This window comes from Xenopus tropicalis, chromosome 4 (assembly GCF_000004195.4).
Source record: "Xenopus tropicalis strain Nigerian chromosome 4, UCB_Xtro_10.0, whole genome shotgun sequence".
Taxonomy (NCBI): domain Eukaryota; kingdom Metazoa; phylum Chordata; class Amphibia; order Anura; family Pipidae; genus Xenopus; species Xenopus tropicalis.
The window spans coordinates 58,202,755-58,225,597 of record NC_030680.2 but is presented as its reverse complement, the minus strand read 5'-3'; the positions used below and the strand labels follow the sequence as shown (position 1 = coordinate 58,225,597).

At 38.5% G+C, this 22,843-nt stretch overlaps 1 protein-coding gene and 1 long non-coding RNA gene across 4 annotated transcripts in view; one reads left to right on the top strand and one right to left on the bottom strand.

The window, feature by feature from the left end:
* Positions 1 to 22,642, top strand: part of piezo1 (piezo-type mechanosensitive ion channel component 1) — a 94,188-nt gene extending 71,546 nt beyond the window's left edge. The window contains exons 30-51 of one of the 3 annotated variants that reach the window (XM_002933675.5): positions 394 to 468; positions 1,200 to 1,303; positions 1,406 to 1,520; positions 2,293 to 2,364; positions 3,088 to 3,260; positions 5,384 to 5,496; positions 6,181 to 6,351; positions 6,987 to 7,245; positions 7,429 to 7,617; positions 8,697 to 8,871; positions 9,108 to 9,213; positions 9,702 to 9,849; positions 9,966 to 10,180; positions 12,412 to 12,570; positions 12,689 to 12,836; positions 15,433 to 15,621; positions 15,798 to 15,890; positions 17,927 to 18,099; positions 18,212 to 18,334; positions 19,351 to 19,430; positions 19,842 to 20,040; positions 20,876 to 22,642. In XM_002933675.5, the coding sequence (XP_002933721.3) occupies positions 394 to 468; positions 1,200 to 1,303; positions 1,406 to 1,520; positions 2,293 to 2,364; positions 3,088 to 3,260; positions 5,384 to 5,496; positions 6,181 to 6,351; positions 6,987 to 7,245; positions 7,429 to 7,617; positions 8,697 to 8,871; positions 9,108 to 9,213; positions 9,702 to 9,849; positions 9,966 to 10,180; positions 12,412 to 12,570; positions 12,689 to 12,836; positions 15,433 to 15,621; positions 15,798 to 15,890; positions 17,927 to 18,099; positions 18,212 to 18,334; positions 19,351 to 19,430; positions 19,842 to 20,040; positions 20,876 to 21,125 (3,329 nt within the window). In that variant the 3' untranslated portion in view covers positions 21,126 to 22,642. The remainder of the gene's footprint in view (positions 1 to 393; positions 469 to 1,199; positions 1,304 to 1,405; positions 1,521 to 2,292; positions 2,365 to 3,087; positions 3,261 to 5,383; positions 5,497 to 6,180; positions 6,352 to 6,986; positions 7,246 to 7,428; positions 7,618 to 8,696; positions 8,872 to 9,107; positions 9,214 to 9,701; positions 9,850 to 9,965; positions 10,181 to 12,411; positions 12,571 to 12,688; positions 12,837 to 15,432; positions 15,622 to 15,797; positions 15,891 to 17,926; positions 18,100 to 18,211; positions 18,335 to 19,350; positions 19,431 to 19,841; positions 20,041 to 20,875) is intronic. The other 2 variants (XM_012962280.2, XM_012962282.3) reach the window with 2 other exon arrangements.
* LOC116410398 lies at positions 5,872 to 7,541 on the bottom strand. Its single transcript, XR_004222360.1, has 2 exons — positions 7,450 to 7,541; positions 5,872 to 7,259 (listed from the first exon to the last, which is right to left on the bottom strand). It is a non-coding gene; the product is annotated as an uncharacterized LOC116410398 (long non-coding RNA).
* Positions 22,643 to 22,843: the final 201 nt, after the last annotated feature.

Below are 22,843 nucleotides of genomic sequence, written 5' to 3'. Positions count from 1 at the left end.
TTGCTTTAAGAAGTTAATAGATATACATTTTGATATGTGTTATTAATTTATACCTTTATGCAAACTATATATTTATAGCTGGTCTAGGAATGCACCAAATCCACTATTTTGGGATTCATCCAAACCCTTTGTGAAAGATTTGCCTGAAAAAAAATTCAACTTCCGTGTTTATATGATGAAAAGTCACGTGATTTTAAGGATCAGGATTCGGTTCTGCCAGGGCCATGGATTTAGTCGAAAAAGGTTGAATCCTGAACCAAATCCTTGATTCGGTGCATCCCTACTCTGGTCCCTTGCCTATACCTCACCCTGTTCTGTTTTTGTCTGCATGGTACCTTCCTTTGTGTCCCAGTGTGCTAGCTCCCAAAAAACGTACTTGTTGCTCTTTTCCAGGTGAGCCTGGCAGCAAGAAAGGGTCCAGTAGGCAAAAGATTCATTGGAGCCGCCCATGGTTAGACCACGCCTCAGGTACCCATGGGTACTGCTTACAAGCAGATACTCATTTTATGATATCGTAAATTACAAATTACCTGATATTCGAGACATAATCCATTAACTTGTATGTATACTTTCCAAAATTTAAAAATCTAATGTTGGGTTAATTAGCCAACAACATCCCCCGACCCGCCAGAAATGCCAACAACTTTCATGCTCCTTTTGGGGTCTGCTGTTCAGGATTTCTGATGCCTAAATCGGGACCATTGGGTGGTATGCATATTTTGTCAAAAGAGACAAAAAAAAAAAAGTTGGGTAGTATGCATAAATGATTTAGAGCAGAGACAAAAGTGGGTGGTATACTTAAGTTCTCAAAGGAGAAAAAATAATTGGGTGGTATGGGTATGTTCTCAGAGGGGGGGGACAAAAGTACATTATTATGCTGTTGTGACCACATTGTCTCCTCCTGTGCTGAGGTACCTGCCTAAGACTTGAGGGTTAAGATTCAGTTTGATTTAACTCCTAGTCTGGTTAAATGTGTTGTGATAGCAAAAGCTGAGAATGTTTCTCACAAATAGCCTGTTACTTTAGGGACATATTATAAAACTTGATTTGTATCATTGTATTCAACTGTGTAATATGCTACTTGTGTCATAATAGCATTAAATCACGGTATCTAGCATCAAAGGGTAAACTCTATGTTGCTATTTTCTTATCTTGTATTTCTTGTTTTCTCTTTGTACCTATGTCATGTTTTCTGGCAGTGCTGCATTCAGGAGATTATTTTCTGTTCGAATCAGACAGTGAAGAGGATGAAGAGTCTTTATTGGAGCAGGATCAGAGGCCACCCAAGCAGAGTGCTTTTCAGGTATGAGCAAATAAGTGCTAATTTTAACCCATTCCTAATTCTAAATCATTCATTTTGTCCGCATTATATATATTAAACATTAAACTTTTGCCTTTTGATCAGCTTGCATACCAGGCATGGGTTACAAGTGCCAAATCTGCGCTAAAGGAAAGAAAGAGTCGGCAGAAAGAGAGATCTGGAAAGGTAGAAATGGTCACGGTAGAGAATAATGAAGCAGGTGAGGCAGAACAGTTGTCTGTACATGCAGAAATGCTGCTTAATTGAAACAAATATTATTTAGGTAAAATATTTCATTTCTGGGAGTATATTAATATCCATTAGTGGCAGAGTGCTGAATGGTTTCTTTTGGCATCTACATGGTAAATTATGTAGAATGGCAACAGTACACGGGAGTGCCAGCCTTAGATAGATAGATAGATAGATAGGACCACTATACGGGGTTTACCTTGACGTGGTATGGTGGCTTACCAATCTTATGATCATAATTTTGTAACTAAAAACCCCTGTTTTTGTAAACACATGCACTAGCATAGACAATTACTTGTGAAACAGGGGACCAGGGAATGTGCATTGATCAATCCCCCCTCTCTATTTGTATACATGGTAAATTAATCTGAAAATCCTGAAATCACACTCACCCGTTCACGAAAACGTGACCTTAATATTCACACTTCCCCATAACTGAACCTGTCCTGAACACACAGGCAATTTTAACACACTCTCCCATACTCCTTGCAACATACTGCCCAAGTGAAGCACAAAGCAACGCATGTGTTTTCACTGGCGATTTACCTTGGGAAAATATTAGGTGCCAGTGGTAGAGCAGATTTATTGTGGGCAACTAATTTCCATGCCTGCCATCACCCTTAAGATTTCCTGCATAGAAACGCATAAAAGAGTGGATTGGATTTTGAGGATTTTGAGGATGTATAATATATGGAAGAAGTGACAACATCATGATTTTTATTTGTAACTCATTTTATTCACAGGAGGGGGGACAGAGTCTCATACCCAGGAACCAAGGGAGAAAGGAGAGGATAAAGATCTGAATGAGGAGAGAGGTGAGCAGTGGTATGGATAGGGGTGCATAAAATGCGTGCAATGCCAAAAGTTCATCCATTAAGATATTTGTTTTGAAGTTCTAGAAAAGTATCCTTTCTTTCAAATGTTACATATTCAAAAATAAAAAATAAAATCAGTAATTTGGTTTGGTGTATATAACAAAATTTTTTTAAATGTGGCACAATTGTATTAAATATAAATATAAAAATATATATTTTTTTTACTTGCTTAGTACTATTCAGTTTCTGTTAATAAATGTATGCAGTTTGTATAAAATGACATTAAACTATCATGGCGTTGCTTTAAGCTTTTCTGCAGAATTAAATCTTGCAAATGATTTTGGGGTGTATTAACTAAATGGCCAACTTTCACCACATAATAAATATGCCCCTGAAAAATCCTATACAAATGAATTGAAAACTGTTACATTTCATTATGACACTTTAATAAATAGCTCTGTGAGAGTCAGATTGAGTTTAATGATTTGGCCAAAGTTGGTGCCAGTAGCAGTAGAATACTGTTTTCTTCCCCAGCTTCATAAGAATTATGTATGTAGCACTTTTGCATTGTAGTAAGTACACATATACAGGGAATAAAATAAATGCTTTCTTGGAAGATTAATTGGGAAGTTCAAAACAATCTTAGAAATATGTGTGTTCAATCATTGTACCTGTTAGTGCAGGTTACATCAGATATCTGCATTGCCTGTTTGTTCTCACCAGGAGGAAGCAATGTGGTACAGCGTATCCTTGACGTGTTGAAGTTTCTCTGGGTTCTTTTGCTTGCCATGGTGGATGGACTGATCAATTGGCTAGGAACCCTTACAAAGCAGCATGTTGATATGTCCACAGTACTGTGGGTAGAGAGATATATCATAACCCAAAAACTGTCTAAGGTGAGGCTATATATAGATATAAGGTAGGAACTTTGGTCATTAAACATTTTATCGTATTGTCTTACACTTCTCTGATGGGGTATACAGCTGCAGCAACAAGGGATTCATTGTTTATTTTTTTGTTCTACTGCATCCTTACAGTCATGTAATAGAAGCACAGGAACTTGTGGCTTGGACAAGTTATTAATAGGCTTTATTTTCCTGCTAACATTTGCCTTGCTACTGCTGGTAACAGCATTCTTCCAAAAAGTGTACGGGGTTAAATAAGTCAATAATTTTTATACTATTATTAAAAGGATGTTTTATCATTATTATTATCATCTCTGTAATATTGCAGCAGTATACCTGATAGAGGAGAACACTTCTGCTAACCTGAATGTTTTTACCCTAACTCCATTAAAAGCCACAGCTGGTAATGGACTTTAGAAAAGAATAGGTTTATGATTAAGAGCAAACAGAAGGTACTGAGGAAACGAAAGGAAGTTTAAACAAAGAGAAATAAAAGAGACAAAGATATTTTAAGGGCCGTGGCAGACGGGCGACTAATCTTCCCGAAATGCTATCCCACCGGCATACACTGTGCCGAAATCGCCGAAGTTTCCTCTCAAGGCAACTTCAGCAATTCCAGCAAATAGTGGCGCCGCATATGCCATCCCACCGGCTAAAATGTAAATTGCTGGTGGGATGGCATTTCGGGGAGATTAGTTGCCCGCAACAAATCTCCCTTGTCACAGGCGACTAATTTCCCTGTCTGTCACGGCCCTAAAGCCCTGTTTCTTAATCTTGGCTCCCAAGATGTTGCTGGAGTATAACTTCCAGTGTGCTGTAACCCTTGTTCCAACATTTTTCAAAATTACAACAAGGGTTACAGCACACTGGAAAGTTGTACTCCAGCAACATCTGGAGACCCGAGGTTAAGAAACAGGGCTTTAAAGGAATAATAGACGGTTCTCATATATTTTTTCACATGATTTATTTGATTTGATAAATATCTTTAATTACTGCATACCTCGTAATGCTCCTGTATGTTAAACTGACTCCCAAATCATTAAATAAACACATATTTAAACCACTGCTTAGTAAAATACACTTTCCTAGGAAATAGGAAGTGTGGTTTACTAGCAGTTTGATCAAATGTCTCACACTTAAAAGAAAAATCTAATATAAATGAACTGTGCAGTTTGTTTCCTTAAATACAAACAAGGAACAAGTAAATAGCAGCTTTCATAGGACATGCTATACCGTGTGACAAGGGGGGAGGGCGGCTACTATCTCCTGCCCCACTCTTATGGCATAGCGCTCTTCTCCCTCATTTTGAAGGTAATATTTGGGCAGAAGCTGGTGTAAAATGGCTTCTACATATTGTAGGGACCAGTAACTTTTATTCATTGGTCCAACTTCAACACCAGTAAGAAATCCAAGTCCAGCTTTGGACTCCATTTACATGGGAGAAGGAGAAACAATAGGTTACCTGAAAGAAGTTCTAATGTGTAGCGCTGGCTTCTTCTGAAAGCTCACTCAGGCACAATGCACTGAGAGGGCTGCCTACAAGTAAAAACAATACATTTGTTGGTTCAAGAATAACATTTTAAATAGTAGAGTGATTTATTTGCTATGTAAACAGTGTAATTTATAAATAGAAAGTATACCATAAAAATCATGACTACGAATCATGAGTATCCTTTTAACTAGGGGAGAAACGTTTATGATGGGGATGTTAGGGCATGCTGATTTCAAATTAAAGGAATAGTGCTGTCTCTCTGTGGACACAACATGCTTAGGAAAGGGGAATTTAGTTAGGATTGTCCTATACTGGACACATTATGTGTGTGTGGAAGTATGTTGTTTTAATGGCTTAATTGGCCATCTGCCAAAGGTATGATTACATAAAGTTTCCATAACTGAGAGAAAAAAAGGAACAGGGGTCCAAAAATCTGTGCTTGAGATGGGAGAAATGAGGACATAAAGAGCTTGAGGCTTCATCATCATCATCATCATCATCATCATCATCCAAGAATGCCAAGGGCAATGTTGATGGCAGAATAAATATTTATGGGAGTTATGGGCCTAGAATTACATTCAGAATTGTGTTTTAGTGACACTGTCTTTTGCGCTTTTTGCAGGGAGAAGATATCAACCGCAGGGATTTGGAAAAGGTATATGAGACAGGGCAGGATGTTAGGGAGCCTAGGATTTCATCTCCTCCAACTGATATGTCAACTAGCATTGCTTCAAGGCAAGTACATGTGACAAGCAGCACCTCCAAAGAAACCCTCAAACTCCCACATCTGACTGTAAATTAAATACCAGTGTGTTTTTGTTTGGTTTGGTATGATTCACTCTTAGGGCTATATCACATGAGGCATTTTTATGCTGCGTCATTCTGAAGATGAAAGTAATGACACACATTACTATAGAAAAGATGATTGTTGTAAACCACACACATTTTACAAGCTGATATTTTCATGAGTAGGAGCTGATACACCAGGACAAAGCAAAATCTAATAAAACAAATCAATACACCTGGATTGCAGCTACATGTGGCATATAAACATAGCGTATTTAAAATGGTTGCTGAAACTACACAAGAATTTATTTATTACACAATTCCTGCAATACCAATTTTTAATGCCCTCTGTTTAGATCCCAGTGTTCATTGTAGCATACTTTTCTATACATGGTTTGTAGTTATAATCCACATGATGAAGTTTAAATTAACATAATGTTGTGGTGAACTTGAATAAGTACAAAGGTTGGTTAAAAAAGGGAGGAGAAAGAATCACAGGTAATTTAGAGAAATGCTTTTACTTTCCACAGGCAGGTTTTATGCTTTAATATATTACAATTTCGGAAGAATGCCACAAAGAATGTGACAAAGCCCTTAGGGAGTGAATGGGAAAATTGTGTTTTTCCTCTGCAGTGGCTGTGAGGAAGAGGAGCTTATCTGCAGCACAGCAGAGTGTACGGAAAATATAACACAACTCAGCACCGGGTACAACACACGAAGTAACAGCTTGGACTCTATTAGGGGGTTTCCGGAAATCAAGCCAAGTCATCGTTCTCGTACTGCTAGTGAATTGCTGCTTTCCAGGTGTGGTGGTATCCTTGCTTTCTCCCATACTCCCTTTATAGACTTGCTATATTTGCTCCTTGTTAGTATGAAATAAAGAGTGCACAGTCTGAACTGGGAAAACCTATTGTTATACAGGTATTGCTAAAAAATTATTACTTATTACTCAAATAATGATAATGTAGTAGGTGTTTTGGAAAATTAAAATAACCTTTTCCACTGGTGATATACATTATTGCTGGTGGGAAAGCATTCTCAGGAAATTTGTCACCCAAGATAGCACAGATTTATCATCAAATCTCCCTGTGTGCCATGGCCCTTAAAAGTCTGAATGAGGATATTAGCCTGGGTTTGCAAAGCTACTAACCAGAAGTACGAGACCAAGTTATGGTATTGGAACTGGCACTTATTTGATGGAATTTGTCCATATTGCTTTATAATATCAAACTTTTATATAAGTGAAGAAAGAATATGGAGACAAACAAATCTTAATAGAAAATGTGCCTTCAGTCCTGCTGACCACATGGTGCAGACTTGGAGATTACTACAATCTAGGGAGCAGATGCCTAGTTATCTTTATTTTTTTTTCCTTCACATCAGCTTCAATTTAAAATAATTCTTGTAATGCTATAATTGCTTGCATGATCTCTTCTCAGGCCACTTGATTTCCCAGAGCTCTCCGAGTCTCAGCACTTCTTTCAGTCTCAGAGTCGTATTCTGAGGCTCCTGTTGGCCCTCTATAACTTTGTGGCTGCTCACTCTGAGCTGCTTTGTTACTTCATCATCATTCTCAACAACATGGTGAGCGCTTCCCTGATATCACTGTTCCTTCCAATTCTCATCTTCCTGTGGGGTATGCTGTCCATCCACAAACCCAGTAAGCGCTTCTGGATGACTGCTATCATTTTTACTGAGGTATGTCAATTGCCCTGAAAAATTTGTTTTGAAAGGAGTCAATATATTAAGTCACTGTTATTTGATGCATTTTATACTATTTTTTTTTTTTTTAGATTTGTTTTTATATGAGGCTTTACTTGTTTAGAAGGTTGGCTGCAGCATGCACAATGAATGTAAATGTATTTCCTGTCTCTTTTACAGGTTATGGTAGTAATAAAATACCTCTTCCAGTTTGGTTTCTTCCCATGGAATAATTATACCATTCTGGTACGCAACGAAGGGAAACCATTTTTTCCTCCACGTGTCCTGGGACTTGAGAAGAGTGACTCGTACATCAAATATGATCTGATCCAGCTCTTGATGCTCTTTTTCCATCGCTCACTGCTCATGGTAAAGGCATTATACACACAGAAATCATGGTTATGGTTTCATGCTTTACTGCCTACAATCCACCTCGGATCAGTTATGGAGAGCAAAAGATCTGTGTTCTAATTTGTGCTTTAGTACTTGCGCTATTATCTTTATTTACAACCCTGTCAGTCACAACTCTTGCAGTAACGACTCTGTCCCTTAAAGGGAACCTGCTATATATATATGTGTGTATATATATATATATATATATATATATATATAATATATATGATCAATGAAGGCCAGCACTCATTTATTTATTGGGATAAATAAAAAACCATATAGTATTACTTTTTGCGAATCATTTATTTTTGCTGACAATGCTATTTCAAAAGACCCCTGAGTGCTGGCCTTCATTGCACTTATATTTGTACTTTTTTACATGAGCACCCGGGCAGTTGTGACTTAGTATGTGGTGTGCTTCCTGTGCTGGAACACTCTCTCTCTCTCTCTCTCTCTATAATATATAAAAAAATAACCATATTGTAGTGGAGATTTACACATAATGGCATATTAAAGAAAAGGTGAAAGAAATCTCACCAAAGGGAAATGCCGTTATTATCTAATTACCTGTATCACTATTTTATAAATATAAATCCAAGAGCAATAGAATTTCCTAGCAAGGAGCATTTTTTTCACCTTTTGCTAATTTTACCCACAGCCTTCTTTATTTTTACCTCTAGCTTAGGGCACATGGATGAGCTTTTTACCATATTTCAATAAACGTATTTAAAAATTGCATAGCAACTTATGCCACTGTTACAACCCATGCATATGAAATTGCATACAATTACATGTGGTAAGAAGCCATTTTATAGCTTCGGTTCTGTTAAACTACTCTGTAGGAAAGAATTCGTTATCTCCCTGCTAGCTGACCATTTTACACTAATGCAGCCAACTGAATTCTCCTCCAACCCTGGGCCTCAATGCTAGAGGTTTTGCACCAGAAAAAAAAAAGATTGAAGATGAGCAATTAAAGAATGGCAAAACAATTGAAAAAAGTGTCTATTTGCCAGAGTTCCATGGCAGTTACTGTGCTTCCTATCCTGTATTTGCAGAGTTATGGTCTTTGGGATCGTAAAGACTTAGACCTTGAAGAGAGAACACCCGGGAAGGATAAAGGGAGCAAAACAGAGATTCAGGCATCCCAGGATCTGGAGCCAGCAGGAGGCAGTAGCTCTTCCCTGCGTCAGCGCAAAAGAAAAGAATCCCAGGGCAGTGTGCAAGAAAGAGGTGCGGAATCAAACTGGACATGTGCTGTACAGTTCACCTCTTGTTGCAGTTAGTGCTTTCTCATTTCTATCTTGCTGTGATAGCTTGAATAAAAAATAAGTCTGTACAGCATCTTGGACAAACATTTGTGTTACCTATATTTTTACTTTGTATGACTATTGTGTTTGTCTGTAAATCCCCAGCCCCTTTTTTGTGTAAGTCCGACTTTGTCCAATTTTTCAACCTTTAATTTTTAGATTCCTTAAAAGAGAAATCACTAGATGTGCAGAAGAAGAAAAAAGGAAGAGTGGCTCTTAGGGTGAAGATCATGGGAATGAAAATGCAACAGTTCTTTGCCTGCATGTGAGTTAACTGGTTCTGGGTGGGTGTTTTATACTATTGCAGCGTTTAATGCTTGCATTTTAAATTAACCTCTTCCTGTGCTTTATGAAAAGGTATAGAGAGATTTATGGGGATTCTATAGTAGTTATACAGATTTGTGCTTATGGCATCTCTGTTTTACGTATAAAGGTAAGTGTATTTAAATTTGTTGTGCATTTGGTGAAAAAGTTAGAATGCGAGATGGTCTATATTTGTACACGCTCATCCTTTGTATTATTACAGAAATCTATTAGTCTTTAAAATCTTGTCATTTTATTATCTGTATGGAACTGACTATAATGAACAAATATAGTATTCATGAAGGAATTTTATGGTGAAAATTGTAAGAAGATTTTATGCTTCCTGCAGTTAACAATCCATGTAATGTTTATAGATTCCTGATGTTGCTCTCTACCTCTGTTTGAATTCAGATAAAGTACATTTGAGACTAATTAATCCTTATGTTGCAGAGTGCGGAATATATATCAGCCAGTGAAAGCTTTTTTCCATGATATTCTACATACCAAGAACCGTGCTGCAACAGATGTTTATGCCTTCATGTTCCTCGCAGATGTGGTTGACTTTGTGATCATCGTATTTGGGTTTTGGGCTTTTGGAGTAAGTCTTAGCTCTGACTTTTCTGTTTCACCAGATTTCTCTCTTGGTTTTTTTTATAAGAGACATTAGGTTTTAGAATTAGAACAGTTTTAATTTCAGGGCTTTTACTTCTCCAGAAACACTCTGCTGCTGCCGACATAGCATCATCTCTCTCTGATGACCAAGTACCAGAAGCTTTCCTAGTCATGGTCCTCATACAGTTTTCCACCATGGTGATAGATCGTGCTCTATACCTGCGGAAGACTGTGCTTGGAAAGCTCATCTTTCAAGTTATTCTGGTGATTGGGATACATGTCTGGATGTTCTTTATCCTACCAGCAGTCACAGAAAGGTAAGCATTTCCACTTGTGATTGTGATTTAAACATCCAAATCCTTGTATTTTGCTTACTGCAGATGTTTCTTGCGACAGAACGTCATACACAATAGTGTGTTTACAGCAGAGTCACTGTAACTATTTCTAAATGAAAGATTTCCAAAGAAAGAAACTAATCGCACTAAATCTGTTGCAGGCAAGGCTGGTCTATTTAACTTACCCTCTTCAGCCCAATTACATTTTTAGGTCTGTGTATTCTGATCAGTTAGGATGTGAGATTTAGCTTGCCAGAGCACATCTATCTTACTGTGGTCAAGACACAAAAGTTGCAGAAAAGCAGCCAATCAATACACTCTATCATGAAAAGGAGACTTCTTGCTCTTATGATATCATCCATATAAGTCCCTTTCCCACACTTTTCATGAATACTCTACAACTAGAATTTAACTAAAAGTTGACAGAGAAAAAAAAAGAAAACCTGAATTCAGGAAGAGAGGCTATTCTCTAAGGGGCTAATTTATTAACATTAGAATTTGAGGTTTTACCACAATACACTAAAACTCCCAAATTTGATTTAGGTTTCGAGATAAAGTGAAAAAAAATCAAAAAGCTTGAATGTAAAAATTTGGCTTCTAAAAGCTGACGAGTCCATGTAGAAGTTAATAGGAGTTGTCCTAGCAAAATTCAAATCCTACCTACATGCAGCACACCTGCTACATTTAACTCATATACAAACCAAATTCTGCTTGGTTGTGGCTTTAAGCAAGTTGACTGCTGCCTTAATACAAATACAATACACCATAGCTACTGCTTTAAATGTGTATAATAGTATATATTATATATCTAACCTGGCTGTTGCATTTACATAGGCCATAGTCACTGCATGAACAATACCTAAACAGCATGTTCCATGATTTTAACCGATTTGAATGTTGCTTAAAACAAACATGATCACTGTCAGTAATGTTATCCATACTTTCCTACAGATCTGGAATCTGTATAAGCAAATATGACCCATAACCATAATACTGTTTGGATATTGACTTAGTCTCCATCACAAAGAGTTGCTAAGATGTTTCAACACATACAGAATTGGTTGTTACTTTTGCCAGTAAGACAACCACTTAAGTGTTTTATCATAAACATTCAGTTTAGATGGTATATTAGCCAGCATGGGAACTGCTGAAGTGTTATGATATGCACTTTCAGTAAAGGTATTCCATAAAGCTGACCCAAGAACACTCTGCTAAAGAGCTAAGTGCTATGCTGTATATTTTATGCTAGCACATATTCCAGTGTACACACTGGCTGAACCAGGTTTTATAAACGTATTGCATGACACCAGTTCCCTAGACTTTAAAACTAGCCAGGCTTCAGATGAGGAAAGGCAGTAGGAAAGTAGTAGCAGTCAGCGTGACAGGACGACAACAGATAGCCTTACCTTATTGGAGATTCATACCCCATTACCAACAGCTGAAAACTGCCTCCAGAGTAATTACCTACAACTGCTATTTGTACAGACAGGCACTGCACTTGCACTGCTCCCAGAATAGACAAACTTGCAAACTTACCAATTCACTCCAAGCGTTAGGATACTCTGGAAATCAGACTTGGATCTTGAATATTATCTCTATGCACTTGCTTAAAAGCCCCCCCCCCTTTTTTTTGGTTGTAAATTACCTCAACCTTGGGTAAGACTTGTGAGGAAGGGAGCTGGCACTGAAACCTAAAATTCTCTATTCAAAGAAAAAAATGATTCCCAGTATAGGGGAAAAAAAGGGAGGACATAAGTCTTAGACCCCCTAACTAAGCCACCCAGAGATATCTGCTAACCCAGTGCCACCAGGTCAAACCCAGGACTCCCCAGCCAGGAGTAAGTTACCCCAATGGGCTAGGTTAGCCGAAACACCTGATGCTTGGCTAACTGCCACCTCCCTCTCCCATCTATAAAAATGACATGGGTTACAGGGGCCAAACACACAACTGCTGTGGGATGCTGTATTTAAATCCCCTGAAATAGTCAAAAATGTAAGTCATTTCATTGTAATGAGATCTTAGTTTGTATAACACATTATATGGATATTGTGTCTGATATCTTGTAGATGTGGCTGAATTGCTAAACCGAGAGCACCTAATAATTGTTGTAACAGCTGCTCTGTACATGTGTTCTGGGGGAATGTTAAACAACATCCTATTTTATGCTTTGGAAGTGCCTTGTACTAAATTGTCTGCTCTTTTCTACCTGCAGGATGTTCAATCAGAACACTGTGGCCCAGCTCTGGTATTTTGTTAAGTGCATTTACTTTGCCCTGTCTGCCTACCAGATCCGCTGTGGGTATCCTACCCGCATCCTGGGCAACTTCCTTACCAAGAAATACAACCACCTCAACCTATTCCTATTTCAGGGGTAAGAAGATGACGACTAAGCACATTTTTAAGGTCTCACAAGATGGGACATTAAGGCCATAATTTTAGTGAAAGATTCTGCTGGAAGATACTTTATGCTCTTTCTTATTGTTTCACAGGTTTCGCTTGGTTCCGTTTCTAGTAGAGCTCAGGGCTGTAATGGACTGGGTTTGGACTGATACCACCTTGTCCTTGTCCAACTGGATGTGCGTGGAAGACATTTATGCTAATATCTTCATTATCAAATGCAGCCGAGAGACTGAAAAGGTAAAAGCATTTTTACTGTTACTGTTCCTCATGTGCATAAGTCATAACAAAGCTGATTTTTTTTAAGAAACCATTAAAACCTAAGATGTCATATAGTTCACATTTGTCTTTCATTTCTGTAAGTGTTCTGTTTAAACATATAGACATTGTTTATTCATTCAAATGTTTTAAGCTGAATTTAAGTGCGATTTTTAACGTTGTGAAAGTTCTTCAGATAGAAGATTTTAAAATGATCTTAAAAAGTTGCTGTTCACCTTATGATTAATAACTTGTATTATATAAAGTGTGATATTCTCAACTAATTTGCAATACATTTTTTATACATTTAAATCCTTTTCTCTCAGGGCGTCTGTGGGACACAGGGCCCATGGGGTATAGTAGGTACCAGCATGGTCCCTGTGCCCCACAGACGCCCTGAGAGAAAAGGATTTAACGGTGAGTATCATAAAATCTCCTTTTCTCTTGCAGGTGTCTGTGGGACACAGGGACCACGCTGGTACCTACTATACCCCATGGGCCCTGTGTCCCACAGACGCCCTGAGAGAAAAGGATTTAACGGTGAGTATCACAAAATCTCCTTTTATTGGTTAGGTTGTATTTCATTTTTCTCCTGTTGGAATCATACCACAGTCTGTGTAAGATTTGAACTATATATAATAATAATATAATATTAATAATAATATTAATCACCCCTCTTACTAGGGTTCCGGTTCTTTTGAGAAGCAGACAAATAACCCACACCAATAAGTGTATATTAAAATGAATATATTGAGTAGCAAATCAATGGATTGTTACACTTAAATGATTAATTAACACAAAACAATATATATACATAATTTACATTTACAGATTAATGACAAAATCTACATTATTATAGCTACCAATGAACAAAGAACATGGTGGTCTAATTCCTTGCCATGGCCTCCTCTCCGGTCTGTCTCACATCCTGCCCAGTCACTTCTGATCCAGTCCCAGGTGCTCCTTCCAGGTTCTTTTCCCAGGTTGCTCCACCCAGGTTGCTCTGTCCAGCCCACATTTATACACCTTTCAGCCACTGCCCCCCACATACCAACTGATCAGATGGGGGTTGATACAAACCACACCTTGCCCATTGTTCAGTAACTGTTGAGTTTTATGGCTTCTCGGAGACGTACTGTCCCACCATCCACAGAAAAACCCTTTGATATGGAGATTAACTTGAAAAACTGGTTTATATTAATCATTAGAGTTACCCTCTACACAGTGTATGATACATAAATATGTATAGAGACACACAAACATACATATATATATATATATATATATATATATATAACTCTGCGGCACCTTTTATTAATATATATATGTAACACAAATAATGGCACCCAAGATACACGATTTCTTACAACTGGACCTAGTGCTCACATACAGAACACTGATCATACAGTTGAGCAGGGAAAATACAAAATGTATGAAACCTCAATCCAGGTGTGGATAGCTTAAAGGAAAATTGAAGCTTAGCTAAAGAAATGCTGCACATTATATTTTGGCTTCTGTACCAGCCCAAGCCAACCACATCCCTTTAGCACATATATGTCAAACACAAGGCCCGGGGGCCAAATCCGGCCCCCCTGGCTCTTTTATGTGGCCCTTGGTGAGTGTGTCTGACCATCCAGCCTGATCAATTTCCATTTTCCTCACATAGTAACTAAGACTAAGGGGTATATTTATCATGCTGTGTAAAAAGGGGAGTGAAGCATTACCAGTAATGTTGCCCAAGGCATCCAATCAGTAATCAGATTTCAACAGTAGCAAAGCATCTATTGGCTGCTATGAGCAACATTACCGGTAATGTCTTACTCCACTTTTTACACATTGTGATAAATATATCCCTTAGTATCTTACTAAGTATATTAATAAAACACTTGGCCTGTGACTTAGCCTGTGTTTTAGATTTCGGCCCCCTTATGTGATTGAGTTTGACACCCCTGCTTTAGCATCTGTGATGCTCCAAAGAAGCCCCAGTAGATCCCCATCTTCTTTTCTGCTAATTCACTGCACATGCTCTGTGCTGCTGTCAGTTACTGAGCTTAGGGACCGACTCACAATATACTATGTATATAAAATATAAAAGTGACGATACAATACAAGGCAAATTAGTAATTGATTCAAATTCTCATTACAGAAACCAGTGCAGTTCGCCCCAGAATTTAATAATCAGCCCTGTAGCATCAGCTTCATTGACATATAAACCTAATTTTCTGCTTGATGATTTGCAACAACATCTAACCTTAGCTTCTCAACAAAACCCAGAGCAGACTGAGTATGTGAGTGTCACTGAGTATGTGAGTGACCCCCCCCCGTGCACAACTTTGAAGGCCTTGCTCATTGTTGTTATAAAGATTCTGAAACTTTAGGCTGCAGCAAGTTCAGTTTATAAAAGACTGCATTTGTACCCATGTTTGTTATTAGGGTTTAATTTTCCTTTAAGTCCATTGTTATATGTTTAACCTACATTTTATCAAGCCCATTCCAGAGCAGCGCTAAAGTAATCTGTTCTGCCAATTTGAACTTTGTTTTCCTCGGGTGACTTTTGTATCCACTGTTATCATTGCAGAAATACCCTCAGCCTAAAGGACAGAAAAAAAAGAAGATAGTGAAATATGGAATGGGTGGTTTGATCATAGTCTTCCTTATCTGTATAATCTGGTTTCCCCTTCTCTTCATGTCGTTGGTGCGCTCAGTGGTGGGAGTCGTCAACCACCCTATCGATGTCACGGTTACTTTTAAACTCGGGGGTTATGAGGTAAGTGAAGAGTGAAAAATGGTGGTTGTGTTAAGAGGATGAATTATATATATATATATATATATATATATATATATATATATATGTGTGTGCTAAAAATTGTGTGTGTGTTTTTTTTATGTTGGTGCACTTTGTCCTTTATACTTATAAACTATTTTTTTTTTTTCACACATCAGCCTTTATTCACGATGAGTGCACAGCAACAGTCCATCCAGCCATTCACCCCACAGCAATATGAAGCGCTTACCTATGAGTTTGAGAGACAGCCGGTAAGTCCTCATAATCTAGAATGGTTCACAACCAAAAAACACTGGAGGACACATTAAACCATAAGATATTTGGTTTTATTGTTCTACCAGCAGCTGGCTGAAAAAAAGCCAATCACTCAGAGGTTGTTATGGGTTACTGCCAAGGTGCAGGTTTGCCCAGTATTTTTACATGAGTTATCTTGTGTATTAGTGAGCATGTGCCAGTAACTCATATGTACTGTATAGTTGTTCAGGCAGTCAGTAAGTTAAGGAATGTGGGATGCTGGTAGGAGACAGGTCTTAATGGAACAAAGCAGTTTCTCCCAGGGCTGATGTGATTTTCCTCATGCGAGTAAAAGTGAAAGGTTATTTATATAGTGCAGAGTCAGACAGTGCAGCTATTGATTATGTTCAGCTCCATAAGGTTTCACAGTTTGCTCTGTCTCCCCCTGTGGAATACAAAGTTCTACTTATTTTTGCATGTGGTACACATCCTACAAAAGACTTTTTTTTCTTACCCTGGATTTCTGTTACAGTATAAAAGGCATTTGGACAAAAATTATGCTTCCATGCATTCTTTTTTATATATCACACATTATAATGCTATTTAAGCATCAGCCTCAGTCTGGAGGTTTATGGCATGAGTCATGACTTTGTAGACAGAAGGGGTATTCACAAAACAAAAAAAGACTTAGTTGTAATCCTTAGTAAAAGGCAATTAGTATCTGGTCAGCAATTAGTATCTGGTCAGCAATTAGTAACCATCCATTACCATGTGCATTAAAACTATAGAAACCTTAAAATTCTGATTGATTTCTATGGGTTAGTACTACTGTGTAAAATTTCCTAGGGACCCCACATAACCTTGGTTTAGTGTGGATAAGTATGCAGAGCTATTGTAGCTTTGTAAAGTGCAGTTATAACTGGACACATTGGCGCATATTAATATGAATTATAAGCCTTTAAACTATTATGTAGTCTGTGCATTTTCAGCATTGTATTCAAGAGCGGTATCATCAGACCCTTGCAGCCTTACCTACTGTAAACTCAGGCTGACATGATTACATATGGAATCCGTATCAGGGGCGGACCAAGCCGACCGGGCGCCCTAGGCAACCCTGTCGGCCACCTCGCCCCCTGCACCTTCCTCCTTCCCCCCCCCCCTTGGTGCGCATGCGCAGTTGAACGCGCGGGGGGCGGGGTTCTATGGATCATTGCCCCCACCGCGTAAGGACAAGCGGCGGGGGCAATGACTAAAGAGAGCAGACTAGGGGTAGGCAGGAGAGGCTGCCTGGTGCCCCCCAATTGTTGCGCCCTAGGCAGCTGCCTCTTCTGCCTACCCCTAGTTCCGGCCCTGATCAGTATGCATTTTGTTTTTATTATTATTTTTTAAAAATCTAATATGCAGGATCACTACCAATATATTCATGGTTGAGCATGGTTCCTTCCCAATTGGAGTGCTTATAATTTTAGTTTAGTGCCGGAACTTCTCCAAGACATGGGGATTTGGCACAGGATTGAACCCAGGAATCTCAGAGCTAGAGTCAAGTAATCAGAAGTTCACCTAAAATTAATTTCCCTAACTTACTGCAAGGGACATACTGTAGACACCATGGTTTTAAAGTCTTTAGAGGAGACAGTGAGGGCATTTAATAACATTTAGGGCTGGCACAACCCCTTTTATGTTACCCAAGTGTAATGAATGGCCATTATCATTCTTTTAAATGTTTTTATTTGTATATAAACCCTAAAAACAGCTGGCCTTTGTGGTTTTTCTTTTTATAATTTCAGCAACTAGAATGCAGTTGTAGTACCAGACTGGAGGGTTGCAGAACAAAAAGGGCAATAATTAAAAATAAGGTTGATTGGTGAGAATGTGTGGGGGGAAAAAAGAATTAGAATTTGCAGAGCAGATGGTGTGAAATAGAATCTGTATATGACATATACTGGTTAGAGAGAAAATGGGTAGAATGTTTAAAATATGTGCAGTGAATTGGTGTATTTTCCTCAGTGGTATCGTGCGATTTCATCGAGAAATATCACTTTTCTTATTCCAGACTGCCATGCAGTTCATTACTTTGTATAGTTATGAGGACATAGTGACTGCGCGAATTGAGGGAAGTTCAGGATCTGTATGGGGAATCAGCCCTCCAAGCCGTGAGCAGATGAGAAAGGAGCTGCAAAATGGATCCTCTGACATTACACTACGCTTCACCTGGGATTTTCAGAGGTGAGGGGATTAGCAACACAAGTTTCTTTCTTATTGAACTTACATGGTCCATTCTACTTCAAAATCACTGTGTGACTTGCTTAAACAACACCCCCTCTGATATCTGTAACAGGGATCTGGCAAAAGGTGGCACTGTGGAGCACACATCTGAGAAACACACTAAGGACTTGGAGCCTGGGAGCCAGGAGAGGATGGAGCTGGCAGATCTTCTTCAAGGAGTACGAGACACCCCTGTGTGAGTTTTACATGATGCCTTTACTGCCCCAGTACAGCTTTAAAGAGATACTGACACCAGAAATTAACCATTTATTTACATCTATTATAATATTGTCCTAGCATGCTATTTATCATTTCTCCTTAAAAGTTTTTTCCCAATGCCTGTACATTCCCTATCTGATCCCCCATGTTTCTCTATGAAGGCGCAGCCATATTTGTGCAGGAGTTGGCTGTTAGCATTAGAAGCTATAACTGACAGGCTGAGAAGGGACAGTCAGGTTGGCAGGTTTAGGAACTTCAAGTAACAATTACTTACGGAAGCAGCTCTGTCAGTGAAAAATGATCAACACAATCTATAGGCAACTCTTTATGTACATTCATATTTTGAAGATTAGTTTTTGGTGTCATTGTCACTTTAAGTCAGAATTGCCATGAGAAATTGTGGGCCTTGTATGCCTGCCTGGTCTTACCCAAAACAAAATCCCACCTATTTAGTGGTAACCCTACCCTTTCAGAGCAGCCCAGGCCTCCTGTCTAGACCAGGGCCCTGGAAGGACCCCCGTTTCCTCAGTGGTGGCCCTTGTCTAAGGTTCCTTAGTAGCCAGTAGTAGGCAGTTTCCCTGTCTGCAAGTTTTTATACTGTGAGAGGAAACTCTCATAGACATGAATAAAATGAGGTCTCTTTCGCCGAGGCCATTGCAAAACAATCTGTTACTAATAGTATTTCACACAAAACAATAATGACAGATTGTATTTTTATTGTTTGCATAGAAATTTAGGAAACTGCAGACCTGAGCGAAGTCACAATAGTTGGTAGACTATAAAGTAGGGATTCTTTAATAATGTGACATTCCTTTTCTTCCTACAATAGAAAACAGTAATAAAATAAGGTGCAGAAATTATTCCAAAGCAAGTTTCAGCTTGCACAGCTATTTCAGCATATACACTTGGGTCATATGATGAAAAAGCTTAAGAAACTGTTATATAGCACTTCTGTTATGTGTGCAAAATTGACTCATTAATCTGTTATTACAGCTCTATCCAGCACTTGTTTCCAAAGTACATCCGCGCTCCTAATGGCCCAGAAGCAAATCCAGTGAAACAGCTCCAGCCAGGTAAGGGGGTGTACCATGGGCAACCTCATTATTGTCTATCACAGCCTGGGGCAGGAGTTTGGCATTATTCCCTCAGGTAAGGTTGCCACCTGGCTAGTATTTTACCAGACCAGCTGCTAGAAATAATACTTCAATGTTATTAATTAGAAAGCTAAAGATAGGAAGGCTGGTATTTTTCTAGAGAGGTTGGTAAATCTCTACCCAGTCAATGCACAACCAGTACAGGAAAGTACTGTTGCTTTAATTATGAAAATAACTTTGAAATCCAGTTTCAATACAAATACTTTTAGGAAAGTGGCAGCGGAGATATTTTTCATGTTTTGTGGTCTATAAATATGCTGTATGAGTGCTGCTGGATTGTGCAGACAGTAGGGGCATATCCAGTGTACTAAAGGTGTTATTTCTGGGCAGATGAAGAAGAAAGTTACCTGGATGTGGAGGTGCAGCTAAATCGGATGCGAGTTGCAGAGGGAAATAGCACCAGCAGTTTTGTGGAGTGGTGGGTTATTACTCTAAAAGACTGCGAGGGAGAAGACTGCAACATACTACCTATGGTGATTTTTAACGATAAAGTTAGCCCTCCTAGCTTAGGATTCCTGGCTGGATATGGGTAAGTTCATAACAATTTACAGCACTTAATGGAGTAGTATTCTTCCCCCTTGTTTAACATGAGTTTAAATAAAAAATATTTTTTGACTATTCTTTTAATAATGAAAAATATATGGTCTATTAAGACAAAATATATAATTTGTGAAACAGATTTATATTTGACCCTTTTTACCTTCTTTCTGATGAAATCAATATGTGTAAATGTCCAAACCAATCACTGCTTTAGGATTCCCTAAAACAATCCTTCAGAGCAATGAAACCAAGAGAAAAACTTAATTGCTGAAGGCTATGGGATAATCAACAAAAAAGACATGTTCTATGGTGTAGTATTTCTTGCACCTCTGTGTATCAGTGTCATGTTTGATTCCTCAAACCAATATGAAAAGGGCAATTTTTTTATTTTATTTTTTTTTAATGGTTTCTTTTTCTTTCTCCTTCTTTCTTTATGTAAATTCACTGAGCACTGGTTAATTCATTAAAAAAGACACTGCTACACGGAGGTGCAGTTATTTTGTCAAGAAATATTACACCATAGAAAATGTCTTTTTTGTTGTTTTCCCCCATACCCTTCAGCGCTGAAGTTTTTCTACTTCTTGTTCTAACTCTGGAAACAAGACTGGGACTGGAGCCTTGGCAGGAGTAGAGCTTGCCCAAGTGGCTTCTGCACAGCTAGTCCAGACTCAAACAAAATCTGCTTTCAAATTGCAATTATATATATAACTACTTAAAATGTATATTTTAGTATGTATATTAGGAAGTTTAGACATTTAGGCATTTCCCTACATTATGAAAAAATTGTTTTGTTCGGTCAGTAATGCAGAATGTGTTTGTTGCAGGATAATGGGTTTGTATGTATCTATTGTCCTGGTCATTGGGAAGTTTGTGCGCGGCTTCTTCAGTGAAATCTCTCACTCCATCATGTTTGAGGAGCTGCCTTGTGTGGATCGGATTCTCAAGCTGTGCCAGGATATCTATGTGGTGCGGGAGCGTGGGGAATTGGAACTGGAAGAGGAACTCTATGCAAAACTCATCTTCCTGTATCGCTCACCAGAAACCATGATCAAGTGGACTGTAGATAAGGATTAAGGCTTTCTCCCTTGGTGCAGGGTGAACACACCTACTACAGATAAAAACACTGAGTCTTACAGGAAAAGAGAGAAATATCTGATGTGGTTAAATAACTGAGCTGACATGCAAAGAAAGGCACTACAGACTGTAGCTAATGAAAGATATGGCTTGTAAACCCCTAATCAACACTTATGTCCAGGAGTAACAGCTTATGTGTACACTTTGTATTGGACTCACAGCCATTGGAAAATGAAGTGTAAGCAATGGACGTAAATTCTGCAGTGCTGCCTATGGCAGGAGATATTGGCTTATGTAGGGAGAAAGCAGTAACTGGTGTCTCAAGGTGGTTTGTGATTCTCAGCAAGCCTGGAAAAGTTCTCACTCAAGCTATATATGCTGCTCAATATTAGATGACTTCACTCAAGAAAATATATGAGTCTTAATCTGACCTGGACGGTTCTTTAGGATATGAACTGAGCCTGACGTGATAAATTACGTGATTGTTGCAAGCACCTTGCAGAGAAAGGCGTTCTTACAAAACTTACCGACTGTTACAGCAGAAACTGTATGCACTGTCCAAGATCCATCCTTGCGCTTGTTTCCAGGAGGTGGATGGGTCAGATGGTGATCAATGAAATGGCTGGTATCTATGCCTCTTCCCACTGTGCCAAAGACTATACTCTAATGTGCAATAATACTGCAGGATAGGAAGCAGTTGTCATCTTTCCTTAAAGGTGAAGGAAACCCAAATCCATGGGGGGACACCACTCTGACTATAATCGGATACTTTCTACCCTGCACCAGTGCCCCACTTTTTTTTTTATTCACTAGGCTGGAATCTTTTCTAAGATGAGCATGGTGCCACCATCTTAATTCTTCTTCCCATGAATTCCTTGAGAGGCACATTTGCAGTACCCTGAAGTCTGAAAAACTATTGTTCTGCACATGCACCCACCCAGGGGAAGGAATACATGGCAGAAGGGATAGGCCTGAGCTAGAATATAAGCAATTATAGGGCTGCCTAACAAACTGGGTTTCCTTCTCCTTTAAGCTCCTGCTTTTTTTAACAAATCTAAAATCATTGAGATTTTTAAGGAAAAAAATGTTATTGGGAATAAAATAAAAAGCTTATTTGTAGTAAAAATAAAGGAAGTGTTTAATAAATGGCAAAAAGCTTAAAAATGGACAGAGCCACCTTTCTTGTCTGTCTTCTCTTCCTAAACTAGAAAGTTTCATCTGTTTTTCTTTTTTCACTACATGTTTCTTTTACACAAGTATTAATTGTATGAATATGTCCTGTCTGAGGCAGTCTGCTGCTTTACACTGAAAGGGTTATTACACAGTTTCAAATAAACCTGTGTTTAATGCAAGTTCAGTAAATAAAGTTGCCCATACATGGACCAATAAAGTGTGGCTCCTGATAGCGCTGGAAGCTTACTGACCTGAGCAGTCCAGAGTGGCTCTTGGACTGCTGGCCCACTGGATATCTGGATCGAAAATGGTCCTGACTATGGGCATGTTAAGGCTTGAACATACTTACTGCCTCTTGTTTAATTCAAATATAATTATATATAGGTTTCCTTATATTTGCACTGAAACTAAAAACAGTTAAAGGGTTAGTTCACCTTTAAATTAACTTTTAATATAATGTAGACATTGATATTCTGAGACAATTTGCAATTGGTCTTTTTTTTTTGTTTTTGATGGTTTTTCAGTTATTTAGCTTTTTGTTCATC